Consider the following 17,296-nt stretch of genomic DNA (forward strand, 5'->3'; position numbering starts at 1 on the left):
TTTTTCTGGAACTCCCTAGCTTTCTCCATGATCCAGCGTATGTTGGCAATTTGATCTCTAGTTCCTCTGCCTCTTCGAAATCCTGCCTGTACTTCTGGTAGTTCTCGATCCACATACTGCTGGAGTCTAGCTTGTAGGATTTTAAGCATAACTTTACTAGCATGTGAAATGAGTGCAATGGTGCGATAGTTTGAACATTCTTTGGCATTGCCTTTCTTTGGAATTGGAATGTAAACTGACCTTTTCCAATCCTGTGGCCACTGTTGAGTTTTCCAAATTTGCTGGCAAATTGAGTGTAGCACTTTTACTGCATCGTCTTTTAAGATTTTGAATAGCTCAGCTGGAATACTGTCACCTCCACTAGCTTTGTTGTTGCTCAGATTTTCTAAGGCCCATTTCACTTCACATTCTAGGATGTCTGGTTAGAAGTCAGTGACCATCTCATTGTGGTTATCTGGGACGTTAAGCTCATTCTTGTATAGTTCTTCTGTGTAGTTTTGCCATCTCTTCTTAATCTCTTCTGCCTCTGTTAGGTCCCTGCCATTTTGGTCCTTTATCATGCCCATCTTTGCATGAAACGTTCCCTTCATATCTCCAATTTTCTTGAAGAGATCTCTGGTCCTCCCTATTCTGTTGTTTTCTTCTATTTCTTTGCACTGTTCATTTAAGAAGGCATTCTTATCTCTTCTAGCTACTCTCTGGAATTCTGCATTCAATTGGGTGTATCTTTCTCTTTCTCCTTTGCCTTTCGCTTCCCTTCTTTCCTCAGCTATTTGCAAAGCTTCCTCAGACAGCCATTTTGCTTTCTTGCATTTCTTTTTCTTTGGGATGGTTTTAGTTGCTACCTCTTGTACAATGTTGCGAACTTCCATCCATAGTTCTTCAGGCACTCTGTCTATCAGATCTAATTCCTTAAATCTATTTGTCACCTCTACTGTATATTCATCAGGAATATGATTTAGTTCATACCTGAGTGGCCTAGTGCTTTTCCCTACTTTTTTCAATTTAAGCCTAAATTTTGCAACGAGAAGCTCATGATCTGAGCCACAGTCAGCTCCTGGTCTTGTTTTTACTGACTGTATAGAGCTTCTCCATCTTTGGCTGCAGAGCACATAGTCAATCTGATTTCTATGTTGACCGTCTGGTGATGTCCATGTGTAGAGCCGTCTCTTGGGTTGTTGGAAAAGAGTGTTTGTTATGACCATCGTATTCTCTTGACAAAATTCTATTAGCCTGTGCCCTGCTTCATTTTGTACTCCAAGGCCAAACTTGCCTGTTATTCCGGTTATCTTTTGGCTTCCTACCTTAGCATTCCAATCCCCCATGATGATAAGGACATCATTTTTTGGTGTTAATTCTATAAGATGCTGTAGGGCTTCATAGAACCGGTCAATTTCATCCTCTTCAGCACCAGTGGTTGGGGCATAGATTTGGACTATTGTAATATTGAATGGTTTGCCTTGAATTTGAATTGAGATCATTCTGTCATTTTGGGGATTGTATCCCAGTATTGCTTTTCCTATTCTTTTATTAACTATGAAGGCTACTCCATTTCTTCTGAGGGATTCTTGCCCACAGTAGTATACCTGATGGTCATCTGAGTTAAATTCACCCATTCCTGTCCATTTTAGTTCGCTGATTCCTAAGATGTCGATGTTCAGTCTTGTCATCTCTTTTTTGACTACGTCTAGCTTGCCTTGATTCATGGATCTTACATTCCAGGTTCCTATGGAGAAAAAATCTTTACAGCATTGGACTTTCCTTTCACCACCAGATATATCCACAGCTGAGCGTCCTTTCGGCTTTGGCCCAGTCACTTCATTCTTTCTGGCGCTACTAGTACTAGCCTTCTGCTCTTCCCCAGTAGCATATTGGACACCTTCTGACCTGAGGGGCTCATCTTCCAGCATCATATCTTTTTGCCTTTTAGTACTGTCCATGGGGTTTTCATGGCAAAGATACTGGAGTGGTTTGCCATTTCCTTCTCCAGTGAATCACATTTTGTCAGAACTCTCTGCTATGACCTGTCCTTCTTGGGCCTGCACGGCATAGCTTATAGCTTCATTGAGTTACACAAGCCCCTTCACCACGACAAGGCAGTAATCGATAAAGGGGATTACTAAATAAATAGATGCCTCCAAATAGCTTTCTTGGAATAATATGATACCGTTAGCTGAGATCTCTCAGTTTAGCCCATAGCCATATGGTTCCCCCCCCCCATCAATGCATTAACCAGGCAATCCTGCTTTGTTCTTGAGCTCAGAAAAGATTGAGCAGATGCTGCTTGGTATTTACTAGTTAGTAGCTTTCAGTTAATCTTCATTTTTCTGGGCATTGAAGACATCTTTGTTGCATTTATGTACTTTTTTGGGGGGGGGGTCTTTGCAGATGTGTGCCTTCAAGTCAATGTTGACTCCTGGCAACTGCCTGGATTGGTCCCTGTGGTTTTCCAGGCAAGATTGCCTTCTTTCTAGGGCTGAAGGTCACCTGGCTGGCTTCCTGTCTAAGGCAGGACTATAACTCAAGGTTTCCCCTTTTCTTAACCACTACACCAAAGTGACTCTCAGGTGCTTCAATATGTGGATTTATAGCAGACATGTCAAACACAAGTCCCGGGGGCCGGATGCAGCCAGCAAAGTGGTTTCATGTGGCCCACGAAGCCATCCTGGAAACAGTGAGGGAACGGCCCCCTCTGCCTTGGCCCTGCCCCAGGCCAGCTGGGAGCCAATGTACAATTTTATAGTGGCCATCTATGCTGAAACGCATTCAGTCTTAGCTCCATAAGCGCCCCCCCCCCCGCATGGCCTGAGAGGAACAGTGAGGCTCCTCCAGAGGACCATGCCTTGGCACTTGCCCTGGTCCCACTCCCACTCCACTGCCAGAGACCCTCAAATCTATCCCACTCCTGCCCAGGCCCCCACAGGCACCCTTGAAGTAAACGATGTAGAGCTGGCCATGCCCACCCAGTAGGCCACACCCACACCATCCACGCCCACCCAATAGGCCGCACCCACCATGGCCATACCCACCTGGCCCCCTGAGGGCAACCACAATGCTGATGCGGCCCTCAATGAAATTGAGTTTGACACCCCTGATTTACAGTATCTTTAGCTGTTAAATACCAAATGGACTGAATTCCAAGCAAGAATGACAAGGTCCTTTTTGGAAATAGTTGGTCCTCTAGCACCATCTGTTGTTTGAGAAGCAGAAAGACTTCAGAGTAGAGCAATACATTGTATTAGCATAGTTTTTTCCGGAATTACAACTGATTTCATCAGGTGTGTAAAATTTAAATTAATAGGGATGCGTCAGTGGGGAAAGAAGGAAGCGACTAGGTAGTTGTATAAATGAAGGTTCATAGGATTAATTACAAATATATTATCAATTAATTGCATTAAAAATTGTTTGTTCAAACTTCCTGAGAGAGCCTGAAAGCTATTGATGTATTTGTTCCAAAACAGCTATTTTGAAATCTATAAGAGAATGGTATGGGCAGTTAAAATGTTGGAAAATAAAATTCATGGAAAACCTTTTATTAGAAATAAATTCCAAAATCCACATCTAAGCAACAGCACAAAAATATGCGAACTTGAAACTCTTGTAGCATTTTGGCAATTTCTTGGCAAACCATTTATTTATAGGATTTTTTCTGCATGATTGTTTTTAATATTATTTACGAGAAGCACTATTTCTTCCAGCCTTTTTGAGTTAATGATATGTTAAAGACTAGCTAAGGAAACTTATGGTTTTTATTTTTTTTCCTTTTAAGATACAGAGGTGACGTGACATTAATGAACAGTTCCTGACCTTTGCTGTAAAAATAACAAATTTCCAAGTAATCCAAGATGTGAAATTCTGAGAAAAAGAAATACTAGCCTTTCACATGAAATTGCTTACATTTGCTTCCAAACTGCAATTGTTCTTTGCACTACAAAAGAATGGAAGGAAGACAATCCCTTTTTCACCAAGGTCTCTTTAACAGTAGTGGGCTTTAGCAGGTGATCACCATCATCCTCTCAAAAAGCTTCAGTTGCTGATTTGCCCAGATCAAATTTTAATTGGATGGGAAACTTAACAGGCTTTGAAATACTGCCATAACTACAGTTTCCAGCCTTTGTCACCATTGGCTGTGTGGTCTGAGAATTAATCAATGTGGTCTAGAAGCATTCAGAAGACTATAAATTCCCCATGAAAAGGAGCCACCAGCTGAGCCTTTTCTTCTGATAGATACAAACATCTTTCCCCAATGCCTGCTGGAGCCGTCGGCCACTTTTCTAGGTTTACTGCTAGATGTATCTATGCTAACCTGGAATTTATATCTTTAGATTTACTTTCTGCCTTTTCTGTAAGAATTCAGGGCTGTTCCCCTAGGCATTCTTCCCATTGTGCTTTCCTATTGGAACAAATATGTAAGGTAGGTTAGACTAAGAGTTGCTGACTGGCCAAAAGTCTCTCTGGGAGCTTCGTGTCCAAGCAGGGATTTGAACTCAGAACTCTTTAATCTAGAAATTTAATTATTAGGTCACAATGGTTGTTTATATAGCCCACTAACCTTTGCAATGTAATTTAGTGAATTACCTAAGTTTGCTTAGTACTTAAACCCATTAATTATGCAATTACATTTTAGTCTAGAACAGAGGGGTCAAACTGCTGACCCGCCGGCCAGTTGCATCATACGGAGGCCATGCCCACCCCAGTTCCAGCAATGCAAAATAAAGTTGCAATATGTCGTGACACGTCACATGACGTGGCGAGTTTGACACCCGTGGTCTAGAGTATTAATCAAATGCAGACAATGGCTATTTGCAGATGATGTTACATTAAACAATCTAGCTGTGCTTAAAATTGGGGGGGGGGCTCTTGAATGTTCATCCTCCTGTTGAATGTCACATCAGTTGGAAAGTGACCTGCTCCAGAGAAAAGCAGTGGCTGATTTAGATATAACATTGAACCAATAAGGGGTTTATATTGGCTCAATAGAATATGTGAATTAGGTGCTATGGCTTAGTTAGCAAGTCATCGTTTAAAAGTCTGGCTTAATGGGGTCTCAGAACTGGGGAGGGGGGCATATCTTTGACACCTTCTCATAGAGAAAGGTCCAAGGTCATCCTTCAACATACAAGCATCAGCATCTGAAGTTTTTATTACCTTCTGCCTTTTAAAGAACATGGCATACAGAAGTATCATGTGAGAGACGTTTTTTTTTTTTTAGGATTGACAGGTAGTTTCTAAATTAAGAACAATTTCCCATGAGGCACTTTATAAATTTTTGCACTTCTGCTTTTGTTGGCAGGCTTTTTTTTTCTTCCCATTTTCATATCAAGTAACCTTGATCCTCATATTTCTCTCACGTGTTGGTTTGTGTTTTTGCCCTAAACCTAGTTCAGGCACAAAATGGGTCCGGTAAGCCTTTCTGAGATGTTTATGAAGCAGTCCTGTCAACCCCACCAATGGTGTAAATCAAAAGACATCTGTACAATTATAAATTTCAGGGCTGTTGTGAACTGGGGAGAAAAAGGAAGCGGGTGCAAAAGTGGTAGGAACAAGAAGCCGACTCGAAGGCAGAAAGGTTGGTGGAATAATGCTTGGCGAAAACCATGGTTCTCATTCTGTCTGCCTAGTTAACATTAGCAAAAGATCTTAACCTTTTATTTTCATTTTATGTCCCTCACGTTCCAAGGGATTCGTGTTTTAGAAGATTGTAGCATACAGCCCTAATTTTAAACACAGTGACTTGGAACTAAGCCACTGTGACTGCAATAAGATTTATTTCTGAATGGACATGCATGGACTGGTGATGTAAGAAGAGCAGATGAACTGGGTTCAGAAGTTTGAGTGGTTCCAGTGTAGAGGATGGTATTATCTATCTTATTGGGTTGAATTGGAGATTTGTTTTTCCCCAATGTAAGGATACCCTGAGATAGGTTTTGCTTTTGATTAGGAATAAAGAAGTGTTTGCAATATGGCATTTTGTGATTTCTGTTCTTTTAGGAGACATAGTCTCCCAAAAGAAAACATCTTGTCCCAGTTCTTGTAGATCAGAAAAGTAGGTAAGGAAGCTTGCTGCCTAAGTACTTGGTGGATTTGGTTGTGTGTTAATGAGCCTGACTGAAAAACTGAGAAATAAGCCAGGCTTGGCTCACAAGCTCCAGAAGAGATTGTGGAAGCTCAGAGTTTGTTCCATTTTTTTCACCGATGGGTCCTGATGTGGTTTGAATTTGGTTCAGAAAATGGAGACCTCAGTTTCAAAAATGAATCTAAATTGTTGGTCAACAAATAGGGTATCAAAAGGGAAACTGATTTGTAAGATATATTTAGAGAAAGAGAGACTGTTCACTCGGCAGGTAAGAAAACAAATATGTAAGATTGTAAGTTGAACTTACATTTATCATCATAACCAGATATGATTAACAAAATGGGCTTTCATTCAAATTGAAAGGGTTGTATAAGAAATTCCATCCAAATGTTATTGAGAAATCCTGGTTCAAGTAGTATTTAAAATACTGTACTTACATTTTGAAATTCAGCTTTCCATTCCATCTGCCTAACATCTAACCATTTTATCACCATTAGCCTAAACTTGAAGGAGACCTGGACTCTGGTATAAAAGAATACATTTTATCCTTGAAGTATTCTCACATCCTCTCTTTTTCTGTTTTTCTTTATGCTGGCAGCTCTATATTAGTGTTGGTTAAACCATGACCAACGTTCTTGCGAGGAAAGAGAGTGAGATCAAGCGTGAAGATTCCATCATGGGTTCTGGACAGAAAGATGACAAGAGCAGCTTTAGTTCTGACCATTTACCGCCTGTTGGCCAACATATACATAGATTCTCCTCTGTCTCTTTACCGCACAACCCCAAGGAAGTTTGGAAAAAAGGTGGGCGTGTTTTCTCCATCCTGTTAGCCATCAACCTGATGCTACTAGCATGCACTCTTGTCAGTGGTGGGGCCTTCAAAAACGTCAAACTGCATGACTACGATGCCTTTTTCATGCTCACCGTTGTGATGCTGCTTGCCATCATCTGGATGCTGTTCTATATCTTCAATACCTCCAAGAAGCAAGCTGCCATCCCCTACAAAGACAATCATGCAGGACCTATCTGGCTAAGAGGTAAGGAGATGCTGCTAAAAGTATACCTTTGAAGAAGAGAAGAGGCAAAGCAAAGCACAGACAATATCGTCATGCTGGAGGAGTGCTGAGTTTATCAGTGCATCAGTCCTACCTGTGTTTGTTAAAAATATATATATATCAGCAGCTCCCATCACATTTATAAGATTCAAAATATTAAATGCTTGTGAGTAAATGAGTACTGGGAAGGAAGCTGTGAATCCAAATTGCTCACAGCTCTGCAAAGTTAGGCTCTAATTACAGCTCATTAATGTTCGGACAGCTCCTAAGCTGCGTCTTATCAGGCTTGCTTGTGTGTATCTAAGCTATGATTAAATACGGTATTCAGGATAAGCATACAAGGGGTATGGATTGAAAATTATAAAAGTAAGCAGGCAGCTCACTTCTGATGAAATGATAAAAGTATACCATAAGTCTCTCGGGCTCAATAAAAACATGGAAATGGTGCCACTACTACTTCTTGAATAAACTAGCCCTAAGGATTTGAAAGATTTTTGCTGCTCCTGAACATTATTTGTGGAAAAGAAGGTTTAACCCTAACATTAAAGTTGGACACCAGACTTGCACAAGACAAGATTTATAGACTAATCAATCAGCTTTACAAGTTTGATAGGGCTCTGGTTTTGACAGAATTGGGGCATCCCTTGCCTTATTTTGTGGGCTGAGAAAGATTTGTCATGGCTGTGAGTAGAAGACATTCAGAGGTCCCTATAACTTAATTAGAGAATTTGGACTGTTTATGTGTTGTGGGAAGATAATGACATTTGCTTTCCAAACCAGGTGGCTTGGTCTTGTTTGGAATCCTCACATTGGTGATGGATATATTCAAGACAGGATACTTCAGTTACTACGAGTGTTTATCAATCATCAAAATCATGTATCCGGTTGTGCAGGCTGTGTTTGTAATTGTCCAGGTTAGTGTGTAACTTTTCTGTATTTAAACATATTTATATGCAACCAAATGCTAAGTGGTTCAGGGAGGCATATAGGAGGGAGAAAATAAAAGCTAGATAAAGCTCCAATAGTCCATGGTTACAATGTATGTTCTAAATGGTAGAAGGGTGCTCTTCAGTTTAAGAGGGTAGCTTGAACTGCAATAATATTTTGTTCCTTAGAATAAGAATAGCAAAACAAATGGTTTGTGTGCACCAGTATTTCAACTATAATTAAATGTCAGGCACAAATGAGCAGACCCACAAATGCAGGGTTCAAGCTAACTACTATGTTCTGTCTATAATACAGGAATCTACCCAGCCTGGCAGCCTTCTTCTGGGAACAATTAGATAAGGCTCCAAGGACTATTGATGGGGGAAGGGGTTCAGCCACATCCCTTTTGCAATGGTGCAGTGACTCCAGGCTAGCTCCATGCTTAATCCTTCCTCCCTGCCAGGCTGGGTGCTTCCCAACACTAAATGATCTATAATCTGATTGTGAGTGTGGGAGCTAACTAAAATGTAACAAATCTTGAAATATATCAAAGTGGCTGAGATTCGTGTTGTAGTTAGTAGCAATACTGGTAATATTTGGGTATAATTACCAGGCCTTTCTAATAATCTGTGTTTTAGAACTTGAATAGCAAAATCCTGCAAAATGTGTTCTAATAAGTCTAGGAAGCCCTATCCTGGTCATACCCAGGATAACAAGATGCTGTACTGACAATTACTGACTAGTTAGTTTTGTTACCTGAGACAAACTAAAGATTCCCTGTTTCTTCTGCATACTGAGTGACTGCTGATCATCTCCTGCAGAAAGCAAATTTAAAAACTGCATTTCTTTTTTTCCAGACTTATTTTCTGTGGGTCTCTGCCAAAGATTGTGTTCATGTGCATTTGGATCTTACCAGGTGAGTATCAAGAACATTCAAAACAAGATATCTTTCCATCTTATTAAGCTGCAAGTGTCACTGACTGAATGAAGAATAGGATGGGTTTGGTTAGGCAGAATCTCAATGCCTTATCTATAGTAATATTGGCAATAGTGTCCAACATGAAGGTAAAAGACCTTGTCCAAGGGTCATGTTGGATCTGGGGAGGATTTCTGGAGGACTTTTTTTTCTGAAACTTTTTTCATTGGGTAATACAATGTAAAAAGATTAAATATCAAAGCTGGTGTTAATTCTGAATAGACTATTTTTTTACTTTAGAGTAAAAATGGGCAAACCTGGAGACCCAAGTTTACCAAATTTGAGAGCCCCAGATCCTTAATCCATGGGATAGTCACTTCAAAACAAGATGAGCAGCAAATAAATTTAATAAATAAATAAAAACAATTACACAGCCAGGATTGTCCTTTAATTTGTGGTACTGTAATAGTTTTAAGATGTTTTTTTAAAAATTACATCAAATCTACTTTACAGCTTAGTCTACACCAGACATGTCAAACTCGCGACGTCACGTGACGTCGTGCAACGTATCAGAGCTTTTTCGCCGTTGCCGGCACTGGGGTGGGTGCGGCTCCAGTATGATGAAACCGGCCCGTGGGCCGGCCGTTTGACACCCCTGGTCTACACTATTTACTACAATGAACAATCATTTGCCAATTGCTAACTCTGTAATATGTCATGGCGCACAGTGTAATATTATGACAGGCACTAAGGATGCTATATTAGCCAACTGAAAATAATTTCTGTCAAAAGGAAGAAGCTGTGTAAGAAATATTTGCAAGCAGAAGAGTTAGGCTCATTTTGGAATGTAATTAAGTTACTATTATCCTTAAAGTGTAGTTCAGTTAAGGTTGATCACTACTGTTTGCTTGCTCTGTCTCAGGAGACGGGTTGAGTGTTTGGAATGAATAGACCTTATTCATTTAAACCAAAATTCTCCATTCTTCTATGATAGATGTGGATTGATGCTCATCTTAACCACCAATCTAGCAGTGTGGATGTCAGCTGTAACAGATGAATCAGTGCATAAGGCTGAATCAAAAAAACCAGAGACAAATGTATCACACAGGATGAGTAAGTTGACTGGGAAACATAAGAATTATGATCAAATTGACATAGAGGGCATTACTTTAAGGCAGCAGTTGCCATTACCTTGGCAACCCAACTCCGGGGGAGGAGGGGTGAGTGGCAGGCATGTGCACAGAGCTCCATCCACGCAGCGCGGGAGCACAAGTGCCCTCCACTCAAGCACCCTCCACTCGTGCGAGTGGTGCTTTGCATGTGAGCTCAAGGGCCCACCGCTCGCATGAATGGAGCTTTGCCCACCACTCACCCACCACTCGGGCGAATGGAGCTTGGTGCGCTTGCACATGCACTTGCCCGTTGCTCGTGCGGCCTGGTTTCAAACAGGTCGTGTTCCAGCAGTGGGCCGCAACCCGGGGGGGTTGGGGACCCCTGCTTTAAGGAAAAGTGTCTTTCAGTGTTAGGAAGATTTAGTTGGGTGCTCTCCTCTCTTGCCTAGCACTAATCATTATCAAACAGAGAAACAGTCCCACAGATACCAAGTAATAGAGACAGTAAAGTTAAAAAAAAATGAAATAAAGGAATGTAGAGCTTAAACACTTCAAGACCTATCTCTTTCTCAACCCCAAACACACATACAGATAGTCCTTGACTTATGACCACAACTGAGCCCAAATTTTCTATCAGTAAGCGAGACATTTGTTAAGTGAGTTTTGCTCCATTTTACAACCTTTCTTGCCACAGTTGTTAAGTGAATCACCACAGTTGCTACTTGTTAAGTGAATCTGGTTTACCCATTGACTTTGCTTGTCAGAAGATTGCACAAGGGGATCACATGACCCCAGGACGGTGCATCCGTCATCAATGTGAACCAGTTGCCAAGCATCCAGATTTGATCACATGACCATGGGGATGCTGCAAAGGTCATAAGTGTGAAAAATGGTCATAAGTCGCTTCATTCTTGAATGGTCACTAAATGTCACTAAATGTCATATGTTAAGGACTATCTGTTCTTTAATTGTTCATGTTTTTATTGTTAGCCATTTGGCTCCAGAGTGGGTGGCTAACATGTAAATAAATTCACAAAAGAATAAGATAAATATTATAAACCAATAAAAATATAATCAACTGGCCCAAATACACTTTCAAGTCTCCAGACAATCTGTATTACCGTTCTTAAACTCTAAATCCACTTTCTTAAACAGCCAGGTCTTTGTTGCTCTGTAGACAGGTGGGAATGTGACGGGGTCGTGCAGATTACTGATGGGGCAGTTGTTGAAAAGATCTATTCTATTCCATTCCTCCTTGATCTATTAAAGAGAAAGAATGCAGGACATCTCTTTATGAGTAAATTGAACCAGGCAGATAGATTACCTCTAATTTGGTAAAAAATATAGTTGTGGGCATGATGCATATGACAAGAATAATACTGGAAGAAACATAGGTCCGTTTAATCCTCCCTCCATTGAGTTTTGAAAGATCATAGAGTTAGCTCTGAGAGTAGACCTCTTATTTCAGTACCATTCAAACTTTCTGATCAATGTCATTCTCAATCAAAAGTAAAAAAAAACAAAAAAACTTCCTAAGCTAGTCTTGACCTGCTTTCTTTCTCTCTCTGCAGTTGATCTAAAAGAAAGCATCTCTGACAACTGTGGCTGCAAAAGCAACATCTGCCAAATCTTCAAGAATGGTTACTTTTGGCTGTATCCTTTTAATATTGAGTACAGCCTTTTTGCTTCTGCCATGATCTATGTAATGTGGAAGAACGTTGGCCGCATCATGGACCACCATTCCAACCATATCCATCACCTCAAGTTTAAGCTTTTCAAGAGGACTTATTTTTTGGGTTTCATAATGGGAGTCTTGATAATGGCATCTGGCATAGCCATCCTGATTGTGTATGAAATCCAGATCAATTCGAAAAACAAATCTAAAGTAAAGAATCATGTGCTCACTATGTACTACACCTTCAATATTGTCTGTCTGAGTCTGATGTCCCTCATCTCTGTGGGTGGCTCCATTATTTACAGATTTGACAAAAGAGACATGGACCGTGAGAAGAATCCAACTAGAACGCTTGATGTGGCCTTATTAATGGGTGCAGCCTTAGGGCAATATGCCATTTCCTATTACTCTATTGTGGCCACTGTGGCCAGCTCACCAAGGGATACGATCAATGCTCTCAACCTGACCTATTCCTTGCTGATGATTGCCCAGCATACTTTCCAGAACATTTTCATAATTGAAGGCCTCCATCGACAGCCCTTCAAAAGGGAAAGCAAAGTCGACCATCAGGAGAAGGACATTTATGGGCTCACTTTTGTCAACTTAAATGCTGTATCACTTCGTGTCCCTGAAAATGGAAACGTTTTATCAACATCATCTCCAGGACTAGCCATCCAGGTTCCTCATGAAGTAACAGGGTCCATAAGTACTTCCAAGAAAGTGAGCTGGAGGAGGAGATTCTTAAAGGAAAGCTCATTATTCCTGATCCTGTGTAATGTAATTGTAAGTAGGACTATTTTATTTGAGCCAATATTGGATTAGTCATCAATAGGTAGAGTATGTAGATGAGTAGGATTCCTTTGTTCTTGTTGAATAGCAAAAGATACAGCTAGCTTTATTCCTCTTATTTAACCAAAACACCTTCACACCGAAACATGAAGTTTTGCTGATCCTATTGAATTGTCTCAACTATAATTTCAACAAAAATACACACACCCAATTCCTAGTAAACATGCCCAAGAGTTGCAGCTAAGCTAGTTAGGGATGTTGGGAGTAGTAGTATAGAAAACAAAGAGAGGACTAGACTGAGAAAAACCAAATTAGAAAATATATCTTAATTCTAGCTTTTTCCCCCTGCCAAATAAAGTTCAAAACCAATGAATTTAAATTTTGAAAGAATTTTCTCTCAAGTTTTATTGGAATCGTTTGAAATAAAAATAAAATCTTCGGCAATACATTCATTTTTACTGTAGCAATTCTTCCTAATATTGATAATTGGAGATTTTTCCATCTTTCCAAATCTAGCTTTATTTGCTTCAATAATTTTATATAATTGTCTTCTTTTATTGACGAGCACTTAGCCGAAAGATGAATACCTAAATATTTAATTTTTTTCACTATTTGTATCTCTGTTTTCTCTAGTATTTGCCTTTTTTGTTTATCTGTGAGGTTCTTTACTATTACTTTAGTTTTATCTTTATTTATTTTTAGTCCTGCCACTTTTCCATATTATTCTATCTTTTCCCATAGTTTAGGAATCATCTCTAAAGGTTCTTCCAAAATAAACACTAAATCATCGGCAAATGCTTGTAACTTATACGTTTCATCTTTTATTTTCAATCCTTTAATTTCTATATCTTGTCTTATCCTTCTATTTAATACTTCCAAAGTAAAGATAAATAATAATGGGGATAGTGGACACCCTTGTCTGGTGCCTTTTCTTATCTCAAAGTTCTCAGTATAATCTCCATTCACTATCACTTTTGCTGTCTGGTTACTATCTATTGTTTTTATCATATTTATAAAATTCTTTCCAAAATCCATTATTTGTAATTGTTGAACCATAAATTGTGATAGTAAATTGATATTCTCTAGATTCTGTTTAATTGGGTTCAGTTTCCCAGATTGTCTATTAAGAGAAAAACTAGTACTGAGTGCTAGTGGAAAGAGGATTAAGTGCAAATCCATGTCTCTCTCCTCCTAAAGCTGTTTTTCAATTGTTTAAAAGCTGTACAAATAAATACAAAGGCAGCACCTTTTTTTAAAATAAAAGGGCCACCAGAAGCAGCAAGAGGAGAGGCTGGACTGAGTACTAAACAACAATTACCGTAGGTGTCTTGTTCAGCACACACTGCAAAGGAAGGGGAAGCTGAATTTGACTTGTGGAAGTATACCTTGCAGTACTTGCTGCTTTTCATATATATTTGACTGCACCAAAACAGTTTGAATAAATGAATGACTTTAGCATTCCGTGCAGTTATATTCCACCTTTTCTCTAGAGAGTTCAAGGGAAATTATAATGGATCATCCCTCATTTTTATCCTGACATGACTGTAATTCCCTTTCTGTGATGGAAACAGAAATGGAAATATGCATCTAGCACTCATGAAAAGTACTGGGAACCTGGCATGAAGGAGGAGTAGATCGTGGCACTGCACAGCAAGATTTGTGGGTCTTGCCCGTGAGGCATAGATATTTGGGGTAAATCAAAATTTAAAAAATTCTAGGGCAGTGTTTCTAATTCTTGCTCTTATTGTGAACTACCCAGAGTTGCTCAAGAATTCAATTCCCAGATTTCTCCAGCCAGCAATCCACACATCTTAAAGTTGCTAAAGTTAAAAAACCCCGTTCTAGGGTACTCCACACTCCTTTGGATCAGGATCATTGCCTTAAAGGATTCAGTGACACAGAGGCATGTTAGTTAAATATTTCTACTTAAATGTCATTGTGTGATGCTGATGCTCTTAAAATCATGCTGTCCTATCTTGCCTCAAAGTATCTTTTGCATAAAGAATTGTGCCTTGCTAGCCTCATTCTTCCTTGTTTTTACTTGCTAACAGTGCTGTTATCTTTGTCTCTTTCTCAAACAGCTCTGGATTATGCCTGCATTTGGAGCCCGGCCGCAATTTGATAACACCACAGAGCTTGAATTCTATGGTTATCCCATGTGGGCTGCTATTGTGGACATCTGCTTGCCCTTCGGCATCTTCTACCGCATGCATGCCGTTGCTAGCTTAACGGAGGTCTACATCATGTCCTAATGGAGAAATGAAGAACTTTCTAGAAGAGCCCACATTTCTCATACTACCCCAGGACTTGAAAGCCTAAAGAGCTGCACTGAGGGGGTTGAACTCCTTTGGGCACCAGGCCCAGTGATTCAATGGGCATTACCCAAGAAAACTGACAATAGCCAAAACAAAACCCTCTTTTTTCTATTTAAATAACTCCTTTTCTTGATAATCATCTTCAGTTTTTTTTTCCTACCAGGATATGCAGACATTATGGACTCTATATAGGCTTAGATTCACTCCTGGTCACTTTAAAGGACACTTTGACTTCAGTAGAACAGTCTGAGGACGAGACTCAGCTTGAAAGAAGAATTTAGTGAATGTTGAAGACTGTTAAAAGTAACTGTGCCTTTGTGTCATTTGGATGGCTTTGTTAAGATTCCTTCCTGACCCTTCAATCCCTTTTCCAGTGATTTATGAAGGCCTCAGGAATATGACCCTGTTAAAGCTCATACATGATAAGAAGAATCCTGGAGCCGTTCTGGGTTTCGATGGGACTTCCTTGCTGTCCTGAATCAGGGCCTGAAGACTGTATGAGTCCATCTAAAGGGTTATCCTGTCAGGAGCATAATAAGAAATGATTTTTTAAAATGAGCCTATTTTTATAAAATGTACATATTTATTGATTCTCATTGTGATAATTAAAAGGGAAATGAAGCACCAGAGAACCACCACCGTAAGAAAAACTCTCCCCCACCGGCCCAAGCTTAGTGCTCTAGCCGTGCTTAACCGGCGGCCTGCCAAAGGATTGTGGTACTTCCTCTGCTGCTTTGGCTCAGAGTTTGTAGCAAGGGGGATATTTATTGTTCTCCTTCATATCCCATTGGAGGATCTCTTTTAGGATGATGATATGTATCTACAACTCTGTGTAGAGCTAGATTGGTTAGACAGTGCTTCCTTCACAAACTCTTATTCACATACACCCCTTTTAGTATAGTTCACACCTTAGGATAATGGTCATATAAATAATTCCAGGTCTTCTGCATTGGCTGAAGATCATCATCGTGTTACCAAGCTTCCTAGCACCAAAAAGAGGAATTGGCTATCAATGAAAATCTATGGAGTTTATTCCTTTACAGTACCCTTTCTTAATTTAGTTGTCCCTTCACATGCATCAAAACATCGTTTCTTTCATCCTCTCTCTCCACGTTAAGAGTTTTGGGCATGTTGCTGGAGCGATGGGATCAGGTTGAAGAAGATTGGTTTAGAAAATCCTCTTCTTCTTTTGGCCACTGTTGAAGCATCTCTCCTAGGCTTGTATTTGGATGAAGAGCAAATGCTGTGCATCTTTGTATTAAATTTAAATCATGTAATTTAATTCTATATGACCATAAAGCACAGCTGATAAGAGAAATTAACAGAATACATGTTTCCATTCCAGAAAAAGTAAATAAATTTTGCTGGTCCTAATTTTCAAGATTAGAGTTCCCTTTTCTAGCTTCAGTTACAGATTATGAAGATCTTATTTGATTAATGTAGTGATTAATTGAACAGAACTAGGAGATTCTGTCAATGTTAGTTTTACTGAATTCAGTCTTTGATGTGCACAGCAGGATAATAGCACTATCTTTGCCTCTATGCATATGTAAAGCCAATTTGGTAGGAAAAAACCCTTTGATACTGGATTCTAATTAGAAATATCCTGACATGTTTTAATGATAGCCCAATACTAGGCTTATCTAATTCATTCCAGTGTATAAGGTAACAGCTGTGCTAATGATAGGAATATTCATAATATTTCAATCTGTGGAAGAATTTGACTAGAGCTGTAGTTGATCATCCCAGTAGTTATCCAATCGCACTGTTTAAGAGGCCCATTTTTTTCTTATGAAATTGTATTTACAATGGAAAGAAATGTGATTTTGGAAAATGGCTTGAGGGAGAGTAAAAATGACAGGCTCCGCAGAAGTTAAAATATCTCAGATGATAGAATAAAAGAAAATTGTTCCACTTTGTCCTGCATATCTTATTTGCTTCTGAAATTCATTATTTGCCTGTTTCATTATCCTGCTTTCAAGATTTTTTTTTTCCCATTGAGCTACTTTGGAACCTTAAGAAAGAAATCTGCTAGAGTCAGTATGGCATAATGGTGACAGAAGGTGGATATCAGAATAGGAAAGCTAAAAGAAAGGCAAAGGCAGTCCATTAAACAGAACTAGAATCAGATTATTGTGAATTCGTATCTTGCTTGATTTTCCTTCAAACATCTTGTTCAGGAACGATATTTGTGATCAAGGGTGCTATTTCCACCATGGAGATTGGGAAAGGACTGATTTCAGAAATTAAACAAAATACTTTATTGTGGTCATTAACCAGCACAGTCAGGGTGATATAGAATTCCAATATAGCCTTGAATATGCTTAAGTACTTGCTATTTGATATCTCTCAGTCAGCAATGATTGCTGAATCCGTGAACTTATCATTTAGAACAACTACAGCAATAACATATTGTCTAAATCTAATAATC

The 17,296-nt window shown here is 39.5% G+C and overlaps 1 protein-coding gene across 3 annotated transcripts in view; it reads left to right on the forward strand.

Moving 5' to 3' along the window:
* Nucleotides 1-16,779, forward strand: part of OTOP2 (otopetrin 2) — a 62,438-nt gene extending 45,659 nt beyond the window's left edge. The window contains exons 1-7 of one of the 3 annotated variants that reach the window (XM_039342890.1): nucleotides 5,477-5,569; nucleotides 6,675-7,113; nucleotides 7,912-8,045; nucleotides 8,916-8,974; nucleotides 9,969-10,087; nucleotides 11,658-12,544; nucleotides 14,632-14,802. In XM_039342890.1, coding sequence (XP_039198824.1) covers nucleotides 6,699-7,113; nucleotides 7,912-8,045; nucleotides 8,916-8,974; nucleotides 9,969-10,087; nucleotides 11,658-12,544; nucleotides 14,632-14,802 — 1,785 coding nt within the window. In that variant the 5' untranslated portion in view covers nucleotides 5,477-5,569; nucleotides 6,675-6,698. Of the gene's footprint in view, nucleotides 1-5,476; nucleotides 5,570-6,674; nucleotides 7,114-7,911; nucleotides 8,046-8,915; nucleotides 8,975-9,968; nucleotides 10,088-11,657; nucleotides 12,545-14,631 lie in introns of those variants that run through there. The other 2 variants (XM_039342889.1, XM_039342891.1) reach the window with 2 other exon arrangements.
* Nucleotides 16,780-17,296: the final 517 nt, after the last annotated feature.

This window comes from Crotalus tigris, unplaced genomic scaffold (assembly GCF_016545835.1).
Source record: "Crotalus tigris isolate CLP2741 ecotype Arizona unplaced genomic scaffold, ASM1654583v1 scf7180000017814.3102382, whole genome shotgun sequence".
In the NCBI taxonomy this organism is placed as follows: domain Eukaryota; kingdom Metazoa; phylum Chordata; class Lepidosauria; order Squamata; family Viperidae; genus Crotalus; species Crotalus tigris.